The sequence below is a fragment of the Haliaeetus albicilla genome, chromosome 4 (genome assembly GCF_947461875.1).
Source record: "Haliaeetus albicilla chromosome 4, bHalAlb1.1, whole genome shotgun sequence".
Lineage (NCBI taxonomy): Eukaryota > Metazoa > Chordata > Aves > Accipitriformes > Accipitridae > Haliaeetus > Haliaeetus albicilla.
The window spans coordinates 50,186,087-50,202,068 of NC_091486.1; the positions used below are offsets into that span (position 1 = coordinate 50,186,087).

A 15,982-nucleotide genomic window follows, 5' to 3' on the forward strand; every position below is an offset into this window, starting at 1 on the left:
TCTCTTGGAAGAATTACAAAAGTGATCTGTGTGTTTAAGTACCGTGAAAAATCAAATCGTTTTAGTCTCTTCACTGCTTGAGGAATTTTGGAGTGAAGTCTTCAGATTCCAAACTTGTTTCAGCACTATCAGGAGTGACACAGTTCTCTAATGACCTGTTGTATCGTAGGCCTGTGTCAGCTATCTAAACAAAAGCATAATTTGTAGGAGATAAAAGCTCCCTCTTCTCTGGTCTGTAGAGGACTAAGCAGGGTAGCAGTGCTCATTTAGCAGAAACAATTAGAAAGCATAAAGCTGTATCTGATTGCAGGTTTTTTCCACAACAAAATGAAATCCAGAAAATACAGATGGAGCCTCGGCTGGGTTCCCAGGAAATTCTGTGACTGTTCCTGTATTGGGGCTGAATTGACAGCATAAAAACCCAAGGAGTTAGCCTGAGTTTCTTACATACCTGTCTCCTCTTTTGATTCTCACTTGGCCAGCCTGTTTTGCCAGGAGTTTCAAATAAAAAATGAAAGCGGGTAGCTTACCTTGCCGTTTGCAGAACAAGGAAACAGAGCATTAGGACAGCCGATCTTCTCCTAAAATTGGAGGTGGAGTTCTTAGCGGAGACCAGGGAGAGAAGGCTGTATTGCCATCCAAAAGGTAATAAATGGCTAGAGGAACTGCTAGATAAAATGCCTATACCTCTAAAACATGCTAGAGAATTGAGAGACCTGCAGCATATTCCTTAGAGAGCATCCCACGATTTTTAATGTGTTTTTTGTAGTGTTAGTAAAATATTGCTTGGTTTTTAAAAGCCTCTCTTAAAATTTCAGTAATGTTTCAGATTATGCAGTATTCCTGTGCACCCAAGGTGGACATTAATCAGTGCTGCTGAACAAGCTGCTGAGACTTACTGCTTAATTAGAGCATATGCAAACCTATTTGTCATAGTTGGCAGAGGCATGTAGACCAAGTTTAAAACTGTGAAAATGCTTAGGTTCAGCTCTTCTGAGCTGCGCACAGCTGTTGTTCTTTCTCTTCCTTGCTGCATTTTTTCAATACTTCAACTTGTTCAAACCAAGTCAGGAGTTCTTAAAATATCCGGATATAGGCTCATAACAAGAAATAGCCATGCAGTGCTCTCCGCTAACTGTCCCGTTTCTACCTCGATGCGGTAGGCCGTGCTGTTCAGGAGGTCAGAGGATTTCTTGCATGATTGTGCTAGCCTGTTTGCATACATCCGCGCCTCCGGTATTAGCAACTTTGGGGTGTGGAGATACGTGTGATGGAAGGGACTGATGCCTTAAGTTTTGTCTCCCAGTCTAATAGTGTATGGCGATATTCTGGGTTGTTCTGTAAAGTTTCAGGAAGCAACCTGTGTACTATAAAGCTCCCATTATGCAGAAGTGTGCATGTGTAGTCCGTTTTCTCGATACGCCCCTTGGCATGCAGGCATTTGAGCAGATGTTGTAACCAAGACTGTTAAAGCCAGGGGATTCAGTGAAGGAGAGAAGCGCTGGAGACGGTGTTTTTACCACAGGACTTTAGTAATAGGGAGCATTAGCTAAATTGAGTTGACTTAATAAAATCTTGATGCATTCCAGAAAGATTGTGAATTCATTAAGGCCACAGCTGGGCAATCTGTTCCCCTCTGGTCTGCCATGGCTAGTTTATAGCCATTGAAGAGAGTTGTCATTTACCTTTTCTGTTTAATTACTGTAAAGCTATTCCCCTCCCCCATGATTTTTTATTTTTTTTTCCCCTTCCCTGGCAGAGCTAGGCTCTGGGGAAATTAAACAGCAATTATTATGTTTGCTCACTCTGTAATACCATAACAGATACTTGAAGGTAAGTTGATGTGTTTGTGTGATTGGCTTCCATAGGAGCAGTGTCTGCTGCAGCAGGGCTGTCAGAACCTCTCAAATCCAGAAATGCATACACAGTGTTAATCCTTTGTTTACCTAAGGCAAGACTAAACACAAACATGGGGCACAGCTTGCATTGTGTATTTTACGGTTGAAAACTACTGATAAGAAGGGAGAAACCAGGGCATGCAGCACTTGCTGGTGCTCACGTTAGTTTGTTAAGGCTGTGGAAGAGTTAGTAAGGCCTGCCCTGGTGTTTCGTGATGTGGCTTGGAGAGCGTGATTGAGCTGGGAAAAAAAAAAGGGTGAGAGCAGTGGGTGAAAATGGTGGGAGAGGTAAGAGAAAGGTGCTCCATGCCAAGGCAGTAATCTCCTAATACGTGCAGATAGCCGGAGTGCTGGGTTAGGGAGGATGGTGGGCTTTTGGGCACTTGAAGACTCTCGTCAGCTCAGTCTCCAGAGCTGAATTGCAGGGAAAGTCTCACTGCTGCATATTCCTGCGGGAGTGGATCTGAACCTTTTCTTTCTCTTTAAAAACAATCCCTAGAACAGAGCTAAAAGGAGATGAAGTGTGACTTTTTTTTTATGTACCTACAACATGGGGTGAAATGGCCTTGGCAGGAGAAGGCAAGAGATTTGAGGGGTTGGGAGCTCCGGATGTATTTCAAAATTGGTGAAAGCTGAACCGTGTTTTTTAGTGAAGGACATATCCCCTCTGTCTTGTGAAACTTCAGTAACGGGAAAGTAGATGTTCTTGAGGAAAGGCGGCATTAAAAGCCTGAACGATGCTTCTCATTTTGCTTTATATGTGTTTGATAAACTGCTCGGGACAATTAATCAGATGTTAACATAACAAAAATGGAGTTGCGTTTGCAGAAAAGAGGTGGCGTTGTATCAAGTGGAGGTGAAGCCCTTACTATGAACAACTAAACAGATTGGGAGAGAGATGAATCTTCTCTGCACACTGATGGAAAAAGCTGCTCCTTGATGGAGTTGATCGGGGAGAGCACTAACAGCATCTTTCTTGGATGTGGCACAGTACAGGAATTAGAGCCTCTCATTTGAGGGGTAGTGTTGGAGTAGACGTGTGGGTCATTTTATTGGGACTTTCCTTCTAACATACTGGATTTATTGTAAGTGGTACAAATGGACAATTGCGTCAGCAACGTCAGTATTTGGGGTCTGAGATGAGGTGGATTTCAGGGACAGGAGGAAGCCCGCTGACAGTTCTGGTGAAAGAAGTAGTGACTAGGGCATGGAAACCCTTCCTGCTGGACAATTCACCACCAAATATCTGGAATGTTACCACTGCTTTGATTCATTAGCCTGGGAGCTTTGCTGAAGAATGGTTTTGCCTGTGCTGTGAGGGACTGCTTCATTGAATACTCATGTTTCTCATTTGTACTTGCAGTATGGGTCATGTATGTGCAACCATATACAATTTTTGCTACTTCACCTGCAAAGTGGTGATAAGCTGGGCCGTGCATTGTTTAAGTTTACCATTTCATTGTGAGGCTTTGCAGTGGTTGTTAATGCCTGTTTTATTGCTGGTCCCAGAGCTTGATTCAACAGGAGCGTTGTTAACTGGGTGCAGGGAAGAGAAGAGGGCGACAGAAGCAGTTGGATTGTGCTTATTGCAAAAGGAGACAGTCTCCTCCTAACTTCAGATGGTCTGTGCTCTTCAGGCCACTAAACTGATTAGAGAGCGATAAACAAGGTCACTGTTTCAAGCAGCAGGTTCAGCCCTCCCTGAGCTTGGCTTGCACGCCTTGAGTTTCTCTTCCACCATCAGCCAGAGACCTCACCTCAGGTAGTAGTTGCCTCAATGGTCTCACCCCTTCCTTAATTAATTTATCTCTGAAGTTTGGAAATGGGGGGGATGTCACTCTTAAGTCAAACAAGTATAATGATGCAATGAAGGATGGTTCAGTCTGCTTTATCTCATGTGATTTTAGTGCGTATGTTGCTACCAATACCCAGTTCCTGGCACTAAAAACTTCAAAGGAGACATACAATATATTTGCAGGTTGTTAGGTTAGGACTATTCCCCTGGGTGTAGGCTTGCTACCCAGAAAAACAGCTTCAGAGCAGCTGCTCTGAGCCCTCCCCCAGTGAACAAGCACCAGACTGCCTCAGTTCATCATGCTGTTCGCAATTATAGTACAGAGATGTAGGATGTGTTGACTGCGAGACCTTGTGGTGAGGTGAGGTGAGATCGCCGGGAACAAAATGATCATTATAGGCCATTCATGTCAGCAGCATTTATGCTTTTCTGTTTGCTTGCAAGCAAAAACAGCAGCTAATTTGCAAGGCTGCCTTTTGTAAAAGGGCCTTTTGATCAATGCTTGCCTGTGTTAATGTTTCAGTAGGCTATTGATTTCTGCAACAGCTTTTGTTCCCTGAATTTATGTGCAATGGGTTTCGGCAGCACGCTATGCATGTTTGATTAAAGTTCATTTGACTTCACTTGCAGTGAAGCTGGAAGCTGTTTTTACTCCCTGTTTGTAGAACCAAAGCTTTCCTGAATTATTCCTTTGTGCTGAAGCTTCTGCCACCCGTGCAGACACCAGTATGCCGTTTCTAATCCTACCTGACTCACTCCACTCCAGCATTTAATCCCTTAGGTAGACAATATAATATTAGATAGCCAGGCAGCTAATAAGATCTGGCATGGAATTTTTTCAGTGTACTCCATGTCTAACCTGTGTGTACGTATGTAACATTAACGTTTTCCATGTATGCTTCCTCTCTGACTTTTATTTCGGCGTCTTTGTCAGAAAGTTGAGTCATTTACTGAGTCATGTAGCTGTGCAGTGTGACGAATTTGAAGTACAGAATATTCTCTAGTCCTTTAATACATGCAGATTTCATAGATGGAGTAAACCTAGTTGTTGAATAAACTTCCATTTCATATTTATCGGCATGCAGTTGTGCAGTTTTGGGAGGGTCTTAGGAAAAAAAGCATTATGATCATGAAGTTAGTGTTTTTTAGAAATATATACCATGTCTTTTTGAGAAGTTGGGTTTATGATGTAGTGCATGTATAAGTTGTTAGGCTTCCCGTGGGACCTGATGGGTTTGCGATGTGTAAATAGAGCTCAAATAGGTTTCCATTTCCTATTTTATGATGGGAGGAAAACAGATTGGTTTGCACTCTGCTGTTGCTGTATGTCAGAGGACACATTAATTCACTGACATAAAGACATGGGATTTACTGACTTGCTCCTTGGTGCTGACACCTCAGATTTGATATAAATGAATTTATAGGTAAAATGTGGCTGGCTTCATTTGCGAGAGACTTTCTACCTCTGAAAAGCATTGCATAAGCTTTTCTGCAGAGCTTTGTCTGCCTCCTGGCACAGGTCATATCCTCAGTTTGACAAACAGTTGTGGCGGATGGACTTTGAGCCCACTTAATGGACTCAAAGTGAAATGGTATTTCTAAAGCAAACACGTGCAGAAGCAGAGAGCAGGGTGCTGAGTGTCAGAACTCTTGTGTTCTTCCCAGATCTAACATAGCTTGAATGCTCGTCACCAGCCTGCAGCCACTTTAGTTTTAGATTCTCTTCAGGAAAGAGTTATGTTATTTATTTGTTTTTAGCAGGGCTTTTGTCCTTTCAGAGTCAACACCTGTAGGTAATGATTAATTTTGCCCACTTACTCCTTCCTCCTCCTCACCAGGTACCAACTGTGAATACAGTTTGGTGTGAATATTGTTGGAGTCTGTGGTGGGGATCAGTAGCATCAATCCCAGTCTATAGCAGTGCAGATTAAAAATGCATCTATTCTGTCTATTGCCAGAAATCAAGGTTGTGGTTGTGTTCTTTTTCTGGTGTTTCTATTTTTAAATTAGGCATTGGTAAAATTCTTAATTGTCTTAAATGTCAGCAGTTAATGTCTGGAACAACATCCTCCTTTTGTCTTTCAAGTGTTTCAGTGGTACAGATGTGAGTTATGGCTATAATTGCTTGTTTGAGGCCCTTGGGAGAGTTTCCATTAAGGGTGTGTCTTTATTAGAGTTAACTCGAGTGATTTGCCCTCGGTATAGGCTGCAGGATTTCCCCACAGAGGGAGCGGGCTGAGGTTATGTTATTTGATCACATAAAGTGCAGTTCAAAGAAACCCTTTTTGTGGGCAATTCAGGTATGTTTGTTCTGATGTTGATTTTTCAAGGGGCTGGTTAGAACTTCTCCATTTTTCTCTTGCAACTTGAAAGAAACAACACCTTTTACCTTAGAGGCAGACAAGTCGCCAGGAAATGGTGGGGTTTCAAAGTAAGAGAAAAGAGATTAAAACCACATGCTGTTCTGCAGTTTGGCGTTACATCCGCTAGTTTGAATGGCAGCTGCTCCAGTTTTTGAACGTAAGCCAGATTCATTATGCTGTGAAATTATCACTCATTTCTCTAGGTGTGCTCTTTTAACTGCTTAATTAATTTAGATGTGGGCATATATATTCAAATTAAAACACGATTTACTGTAGTAGGGTTGAGTTACGGTTATGGACTTCTTGTTGAATACGTTATTATTCTAACTTTCAGCTTCTTAAGCAGGAATGTTTAAGAATACCTGTACGCAGAATGTAGGTTGACAAAGTGGCAGTATCTGTTCGAATTGATCCTTATTCTTTCTGTAAACACCAGAGGATTCTTAGCAGTTACCAGTTACTTGTTCTCACAGCTCACTGAAAGGTGGTACCTCTCCGGATGCAGTTCCTCCTGAGCTGTGCAGAGATGTCAACAGGATGCTGACAGCAAGGCAAGGGCCCCCCCTTCCGAATTGCTGAGACCAACAGTGCCAGCAGCATCCAGGTGGAAGCTGGATACACACTACCCAACCTCTTTTCTTTCCTAGGGGAGGAGGAGAGGAGTGAGAAGGCATTTATTTACTTCTGTTCCTCCCCTGCAAAAGCAAACAAAATAAGGAGGATTTTCTTTTTTTCTGTCTTATCTAAAGGATTCTTTTGTCTGGCTGAAATAACATCATGAAGCTTCCTACAAAAATACATGTGCACGCATACAGAGAGCAAAAGGGAGGAAAAAAGCTGACAAGTCAGATTTGCATGCCCCTCTAACATACTCCTTCTGTATTTGCAGGGAGAACTAATCACCTTCTATTACTATTGGAAGAAAACCCCTGAAGCAGCAAGTTCTCGAGCCCACCGTAGGCATCGAAGACAGGCTGTGTTTCGGAGAATTAAAACTCGAACTGCTTCCACTCCAGTCAACACTCCCTCCAGGCCCCCCTCCAGTGAATTCTGTAAGTGGAAGCTAAAAGCAATGCATTTATCTTTGTTTAGATGCAGGGAGCAACACTAATGTAATGGTGCTGTACGTTCAAGTGAATGAAGCAAGGAAATGGAGTTCAGGCAGTTGCCCTCTCCTGTTCCTATACCATTATGCTGGAATGTGGTAGGCGTCTTTGATCACCAAGTGCTTTGTGCAGTTCTTAAACATAAAAGCATCCTGTAAGGATGGAAACGTTGCCCTGGTACTGAATTTCCCTACTCTTTCCTTGGTTTTGTGTTGTATTTTTTCGGGGATTCTTACAGTAATGGGGATTAGGAAATGCAAAAAGAAGCAAGTCCTTCATCCCTTCGGAAGGAAGCCCTTTTCATCCTTAGTTGGTGACCCATACCTTCTGCTTGATCTCAGACTGCGTGCTGCAGCCAGCACTGTCGTATCTTCACGCATCTTGGAAGAACTTTGGCCTTGACTGAAGCAGAAGTGTCTAAACAAAGAATAATTACCCAAACCAGCGAAAAGTACTGCACTGCAAAGGGTTATGACTAGTAATGTCCCTATGGATGTAGAAACTTCTACCCTTATGTAAAAGGCTTACGCTACCCTGTGAGTTTTAAGTCTTTCTGTGGACTAAACCCAGCACATTCCATGTGCCTTCTAAAGAAAAGGGACTATGTGGAAGGCAGAAATTGGCAGACGTGCTGATATGGGGGAGGGGGAGGTAGAGAATGTGGTGAGCAGGCAGGACAGAGAATTCTGGAGAGGGTATTAGCGAGGTAGCAAGGAAGGGCCATTAGCTTCTCCTTGCTGAAATTGATTGGATTTATTGCTGATTTCCGTGTGCACAAGAAGTGAGGATCTTGACTCTGCAGCTCGATCCAAGATACTCTGCGCTTCAGAGCATATGTGGCTGGGAGGACCCATCCATATGGATCCGACTGCAGGATGAGAATAAAAATCAATTTAGTAAAAGAAAGCAAGTCCTAGCCTGGTGTCAATTTTGCAGTCAGGGTTTAAACACCTGCAAGAATTAATGTAGAAATTACGGTAGTGCTAGCAGCTACTGTTATTAAATGGGACCTTGTGTTAATTTGAAGGGTAATGAGTTGATGACAAACGCTAATGGCAAGTACTGTAGAATCCCTCCCTCTCTATAACCTGCATGTATTACAAAATACCCGCTTGGAAACTTTAGAAAAACAGTATTCTTGCATCAAGGAGTTCTCTTCTAATTAAAGATGTGAACAAAAGAAGCCACAGGGCTTTCTGCTTGTGACAAATTATAGACCTGTTATGCTGCGAATTTATAGGGGTGGTGCTAGAAAAATGCAGTGCTCTAAATATGAAAGGATTTACTCCTGAGTTGTTTTAGAAGATGGGGTAAGATACAGTTTTTTGATGTCTGCGGATTTTCAGTGGGTTAGATGGTGCTTTTTAGCTCACAGCCTTGTAATCGGCTAATTTGCTATATACCGTTTGCCACAAAGGAAAGCGACCCTTTCCATATTCTCCACTTCTTCGAAACATGACATTCTCGAAATGTAAGTTTGCCACGGGTTAAAACTCGTTAAGGAGGCTTGCAGTAAGGATTGGAAAGCTGGTAGTATCCTTGTAGTACCTCTCATCCAAAAGAATCACAACATGTTTTTCAAACAGGTACATTATATGTAAGCATTGTTTCTTCCACGCACAAAACCCTTCGAGCTCTTGGGTTAAATATAGCCACTGTCTAGTAGAGCCTAGCGGCAGTCCCCATCTGGTTTAGAAGATGAAGTCTAGAAACAAAATAAAAGCCAGAAAAGCCACCACAGTATCTGTCCATGGAATCTAGTAACAGTAGGATTTAGGTATAGAATCTTTGATTTTTAAATTTGACCAGGTTGTAGAGATGAACCTCCATTTTCTTGAAAATTACGCTTTTGGAGCACAGCCTCTCTGACTAAGCATGAACAGTATGTGAACGACACCTTAATTGGAAAAGTACCGTGTTACTGAATCAAAAGTTCTGTGAATTGTATGACTTGGTGTGTTCCTGGAATCTTCCTTTAATCTGTAGACCGATGAGGTCTGGCCTTGCTTAGTTTGCAAAATCAGAAATGATGGCCATCCAAGGCAAGGTGGTTGTAGGAAGTCACAAAACTTATGTGAGAACTGTTATTATTAATGGTTATTTTAGTCAAGTAGGAGGAACTAGAAAATCCTGAATTTTTATTTTCCTTTTTCCTCTTCTTCCCTTGTTCTTTACTTATTCAGTGGACTTGAGCTCGGCCAGTGAAGATGACTTTGACAGCGAGGACAGTGAACAGGAACTGAAGGGCTACGCCTGTCGTCACTGCTTCACAACCAGTATGCGCCCAATTCATTGCTGTATTTCTCTCCATTCTGCTACTGCCTACTTAATGCAGATTCATTCAAGGAAGAGCGGTTCATGTGCACGTACAGCTGTTCAAAAAAATGTGGGGTTGAATCAGCTAAAATATGCAGCATTCCTAGCAGAGTTAATCATGCTTTGCCACTGCAAATTAATATTGCCGTGACAAAGGAGAATCCTGAGAGGTAGATGTTTATACAGGGAAAAGATCTACATAGTCCGTAATCTATATAATCAATTTGTGATACAGCAAATCAATACTGGACTGTGACTGTCACACACAAAACTTGTTTATGCTGCACTAAATCTCTTCTGCAGCAGCCCCATTCCTGTAGGTATTCCTGAAGGTTGTCTGATATTTGGGCATACGCATGGCATGGAAGTGTGAGCCCCAAAGTAGGGAAGGGAAGAAAAGGAAATGAGAAGTTAATAGTTCACTTCACTTGAAGAAACCACAGCTTTGGAGAATAATAGCTGCCTGTTAGCTCCCAAGTAGAGCAGATAATGCTTCTTTCTTTGTTTTCAAAGCTGCGGTTGCTTAAGTAAACAAATAGTTTGTAAATTGAATATTGAAGATGTGCACGGGAACACAGACTAAGCCTGAAACAGGACAAAGTTTTCCAGAAATTTCTCTGATACTGTTGCCCATAGAAAAGCAGCTACTTTTCTAGTTGTGTGCTTTTTAATAATGCAGTCTGTTTGTGCTGAGTTATCTGGTATGTTGCGTATTTCTAAGCTGTTGCTTTTCCTGCCCCAAGCCTCCAAGGACTGGCACCACGGTGGTCGAGAAAACATTTTATTGTGCACTGATTGTCGCATTCACTTCAAAAAATACGGAGAGCTGCCACCCATTGAGAAGCCTGTAGACCCTCCACCCTTTATGTTTAAGCCTGTCAAAGAGGAAGATGATGGACTTAGTGGAAAGCATAGCATGAGGACAAGGCGGAGTCGAGGCTCGGTAGGCTTAACGCTCTTGCATTGCAGCTTCTTCTGTAAAGAGGAGGCGTTGTCTGGAAAAAGGTAGTCAAACTTCTAAAATGACGCTTTCTCCATCTTGCTTGTTTGCCATGGTACGTGCCTGCTGCTGCATTCGTGTATGCAAGTGAGAGATTTGCTGGGGTTGAGGCTTACTTTGGAAGAATGAGCTTAAATGTCTCTTCTGCGAGTTCTAGTCAAACTTGTTATTTCCGTGTTTTTAATGACTGGCAGTGGACTGTCGTCATAAGGGGGCATTTGATCAGCATATTGTTACAGATTTTGTACTAGTATGTATCCTTCTTCCAGCTGGATCCTGTCAGAGGGAAGCCTTTGGGCTTATTTTAAAGGAAGAGTTTTAAAAAATTAAACCCCATTCATGTGGTGTCCTCGTATTACTGGAGTTAAAATCTCTTCCCTACAGAAAACTGTAGTTTGCTCCTATGGTTAGTGTGCTCTGTCGCAGAGTTTTTACTCGGGGTGAAATGCCAGGAGCCTTACTGTGCGCAAGTCACTTGTGAGAACTCTGACAGCAGCTCGAGTTAATTTGATGTTTGCTTTGGTTTTGGCTGATGGAAAGCAGCAGATATATTTCTTTTCCTTGCCCTCCCCCCTCCATCTTTCTGATCATGATGGTATGACCATTGCTTGTAAATATCTTGTGAGGCTACACTGTCAGGTAAGGTTGGCTTCATTGTTTTTATGGTAGCCAGTCATCCAAAAAAATGCCAAACTGGGAGGGAAACAGCATTAATTATTGAAATATACTCTACTGTGATTCCTTATGGCATAGCAGGAGCACTCTGAATCTGTGATTTTAGAAACGGGTCTTGACTGCTTGAATGCCAACTGATAGACTTTCTTTTTTAATGGAACACGAGGGTCCCCTCCTACCTCATTTGCTGTGTGTGTATGCACACTTACAAATGTGCCTGCATGCATTTTATGAAGAAAATTTAGCATGCAAACAGCGGCAGCTTTGGAACATCTTTCTAATGTTGTCATTTCTAGCAGACACTACTGAATAAAACAATCAGCACATAATGTTTTTGAGTAGACAAATAAAGGATTTGCCTCCTTTTACGTTGAAGTCCAGATGAGCTTTCAAGAAAAACTGTAACAATGTTAAATGCTCTTGGTTTTTCATTTTTCAAGCTCTTAGCAGGAGTGGTCCATCCACGCCCCTGATGTAAGGCAGAAAAAGGTGAAGAGGCTGGACAAATGCTGACTTTGATACACTTTTATTTCTGTCAAACAAATAGATGTCTACACTACGTAGTGGTCGTAAAAAGCAGCCAGCCAGCCCTGATGGTAGAGCCTCACCTATTAATGAAGACATCCGTTCCAGTGGCCGCAACTCTCCTAGCGCTGCCAGCACCTCCAGTAATGACAGCAAAGCAGATTCAGTGAAGAAGTCTACCAAGGTAAAATTTTCCCATTCTCCTTTTTTGTTAGGACTGGACACCTGAGGCCTCTTCAGTCAGCTCAATGAGATGCAGATTCTAGGAGGCCAGGGAATCTCTCAGTGACCTAGAAATTCCTACTTGTGTGGATAAGCAAAAATTTAATGGTGCATCTGACTGATGCTTTGTTCCTGTACATAAGGACGTGTAGTGATAAAAACCATTGAAGTATCCCCACATAACCTTACTGCTCTCATGATAAATTAATCCTTCAATTTCGGATGCAAATACAAGCGTTAGGCTCATGGAAGTAATACAGATCAGAAATGCTATATTTGAGGCAAGTAGACAGTTTTGGGGATTTTCTTTTTTTGTTTTTTAAGCGGTACTTAATCTTTGCTTACAAAGGAATAAGAATATGTAGTAATTGAGACTACTTCTGTTACTGTTTTTCTGTATGTATATTTGCTTGATTTTTCAGAGCGAGCTGACAGTTTAGTCTCTTTAAATGAATAAGTGCCTTTCCAAGAGAGTACTGAAGAAACAAAGCCAGATGAAATGGGAAGGCTTGCCATTAAGCAGTGTAAATTGAAAAGTAGCAAGTTAAAAATAAGTATTTAAAAAAACAAAACAACCCACAAGTCAAAACTGGAGTATGGAGCAAGTTTTCACATGATAAAACTGAGAACTTAGCAAAATTTGAAGCTAGGTTAGGTAATTATGTGATGTATAATGCTGTCCCAGGCCATGAAAGAAGGTAGTAATCTTGTAATAGCTACTCACTGTTAGCCCTATATTTGAGGGGATATAAAAATAGCCCTCAAAATATCAGGAGTAAAGCAAGACTTTCACGTTGTAGAAGGAGGCTTATCCTGTGCCTGTCTACTGCAGAAATTCTTGCTCCATCTTCTGTTAACAACTGGTGTTGGTCTCTTAGAAGAGTATACTGGGCCAGTTGATCTGGTATGAGTTCCTGATAGACCTCATTCTGCACGGCTGAAGACAACTGCTTTGTTTAAAATATTCCTTCGCTTCCAAAGCTCGAGACCGCATCTGCATGATGAGGAATGCTTTACTTGATGTTCCTTTTTCCTACTAGCTTGTGTCAGAAATGTGTGCAGGGTTTGTGTGCAAACTGCCCCTTGGGTTTCTGTCTGCAGAAGTAAAATTGCAGTCTGTTTTGGGTTCTATCTTAAATTTGACCTCCAGAGGGAGTGGCTAGTGCATTATGTAGATGCAAGGCTTCTGGAAGTTGCTCGTGGCAGATGGCAGAATAGAGCAGCAGCTTCTGAACAGATTCCCCTGCAACATGTAATTGGACAGAGGGACAGATGTGTATTGGGTTGTTGTTAAATACTGACTTTCTCAACTTCTGATCAGTTCTCCTGCTCCATAGGAACCCTTCTCGCTTATTTGTGTTAAATATGGTAGCACTGGCATACGGTCAATTCACTTTTGCATTTACATCACTGGTAACTGTTGTGTTCTGCTTCATTTGTGGCAGAAGATAAAAGAAGAGGTGTCTTCTCCTCTCAAGAACTCCAAGAGGCAGCGGGAAAAGGCAGCTTCTGACACAGAAGAACCTGACAGGTCCAATGCCAAAAAATCCAAAACTCAAGTGAGTCCCACAGAAGAATATTTCTCTTAGGAGAATGGTTTGAGAGTGGGAGGGGGTGCAAACCCAGTAACAAACCAAAAACATGAAATCAATTTAAGCCACAGCAAATTGTAACTTAATCTGTGGCTGGAAAGCAACCAGTATTATAATGTGTTCCTTCTGTTGAAAAACAGTGGAATGATATGGGCTAAGTCCAGAAGTCTTTTTGTTGTGGTTGTTTTAATATCAATATCAACCATATAGGAGTATACTTGGATTATTTTCCACCCCCACCCCTTTTTTTCTCTTAATTGAAATTTGTTTTTTCCTCTTCTGTGGCAAGTTAGAAAACCACCACTGGAGTTCTCTTAACTTAATGGTATCAAAGCTCAGTTGAAATACTTTCCAGATGTCATTTCGTCTCCGTGTACCTGACCAGGTTCACTCTGTGCGCAGGATTTGGGAATTTTGGCACTGAGCTTTCCGTATTACAGAATCACAGAATGGTTGAGGTTGGAAGGGACCTAGGGGTCATCTAGTCCATCCCCTCTGCTCAATTAGGGCCACCTAGAGCCAACTGCCCGGCACCACATCGAGATAGCTTTTGAGTGTCTCCAAAGACGGAGAGTCTACAGCTGCTCTGGGCAACCTGTTCCATTGCTTGGTCACCCTCATAGTGAAAAAGTGTTTTGTTACATTCAGGCAGAACCTCCTGCATTTCAGTTTGTGCTCATTGTCACTGGACTCTACTAAAAAGCGCCTAGCTCCGTTGTCTTGTGCACCTTCCCTTTGGATATTTACGTTGCCTGTGCTGTTTTAAGCCCCGCGAGGTTCAAAGGGTGGTACCTGCACTTGTGTTTGCGCAGCACGTGTAACAAGTTGCGTCCTGTGGCATGCTGGTAATGTTCTTTGTGCAGTTTCCTCACGCACGGTGGTTATTCTTTCCCCTCTCCCCGCAGGAGATCAGCAGGCCAAACTCTCCCTCAGAGGGCGAGGGCGAAGGTGAGAGCTCGGACAGCCGCAGTGTCAATGACGAAGGGAGCAGTGATCCCAAGGACATTGACCAGGATAACCGGAGCACGTCACCCAGCATCCCTAGCCCTCAAGACAATGAGAGTGACTCGGATTCATCTGCTCAACAGCAAGTGCTGCAGGCACAGCCCCAAGTGCTTCAGGCACAGAGCGGTTCTGGCCAGGCTCCTCCACCTACGCCGCCTATATCAGCCCAGTTACCGGCATCGCTGCCGGCGGTGTCGAGCGCTGCTTCGGCTCCACCGCAGGTCTCGCCGTCAGCATCCCAGCCCCCCAGCCAGCCCCAGGCCCCCGCACCGCCACCCCCTCCTCATTCTCACATACAGCAGGCCCCCGCTTTGCACCCGCAGAGGCTCCCATCACCCCACCCGCCTCTGCAGCCTCTGAGCGTGTCGCAGAGCCAGCCGACCCCTGCCTCTTCTCAGCCTCACTCGCAGCCTCCGCTCCACAGCCAGGCCCAGCCTGCCCCTCACAGCCTGCAGGCTCAGCCCCTCCTGCCTCATCCTGTACCTTCCCAGCCGTTTTCCCTCCCCACTCAGTCATCTCAGTCTCAGGTTCCCCTTCAGACGCAAGCACCGTCTCATTCTCACTCCGCTCTCCAGGTTCAGGTGACGCAGCCTGTCCTGCCGACCGCAACCTCACTGCAGCAGGCTCAGCCTCCGCGGGAGCAGCCCTTGCCTCCTGCACCCATGGCCATGCCTCATATCAAACCTCCCCCTACTACCCCAATCCCTCAGCTCCCCACTGCTCCATCCCATAAGCACCCTCCTCATCTCTCTGGCCCTTCTCCGTTCTCAATGAACTCCAACTTGCCTCCACCACCTGCTTTAAAGCCTCTGAGCTCCCTCTCGACTCATCATCCTCCATCCGCACACCCTCCTCCTTTGCAGCTGATGCCTCAAAGCCAACCCCTGCAGTCTTCGCAAGCCCAACCTCCCGTACTGACACAGAGTCAGAGCCTTCCCCCGCCTGCTAATCACCCCCCGTCTGGACTCCATCAGGTATCCTCGCAGCCCCCCTTTTCTCAGCATCCCTTTGTCCCCGGAGGCCCACCTTCCATCATGCCTCCTTCTTGCCCCTCCACTTCCACGCCGCCCACTGTGCCTGGCATCCCACTTCAGACTTCCATCTCCACATCAGCAGCTTCTAGTGGAAACGTGCCAGTGGTGACAGCCTGCACGCTACCACCTATTCAGATCAAAGAAGAAGTCCCAGATGAAGCTGAGGAACCAGAAAGCCCTCCCCCTCCACCCAGAAGTCCATCACCAGAACCTACTGTGGTGGATACACCAAGTCATGCTAGTCAGTCAGCCAGGTACGGAGGTTGTCGGCAGGGCTTTCTCAGTGCGCTCTGTTTTTCTGCGCAGCGAGGCACTCCCAAAAGCTGAGAAATGAGCTGCTGCGGGAGCTGAGTGCATTTTACGTGTGCGTCTTGTCAGCCTCTCTTTCTACCATGATTTTGCTCTGTTTTTCTGAAGGGTGCTGTTTCAGCCAGCATATTCAGAGAGGGCG

At 44.0% G+C, this 15,982-nt stretch overlaps 1 protein-coding gene across 8 annotated transcripts in view; it reads left to right on the forward strand.

The window, feature by feature from the left end:
• RERE (arginine-glutamic acid dipeptide repeats) overlaps positions 1-15,982 on the forward strand; it is a 257,381-nt gene that overhangs the window by 233,110 nt on the left and 8,289 nt on the right. For 7 of the 8 annotated variants that reach the window (XM_069782594.1, XM_069782588.1, XM_069782596.1 and 4 more), the window contains 6 exons: positions 6,946-7,108; positions 9,346-9,438; positions 10,222-10,421; positions 11,701-11,862; positions 13,346-13,459; positions 14,398-15,785. In XM_069782594.1, the coding sequence (XP_069638695.1) occupies positions 6,946-7,108; positions 9,346-9,438; positions 10,222-10,421; positions 11,701-11,862; positions 13,346-13,459; positions 14,398-15,785 (2,120 nt within the window). The remainder of the gene's footprint in view (positions 1-6,945; positions 7,109-9,345; positions 9,439-10,221; positions 10,422-11,700; positions 11,863-13,345; positions 13,460-14,397; positions 15,786-15,982) is intronic. The other variant, XM_069782595.1, reaches the window with a different exon arrangement.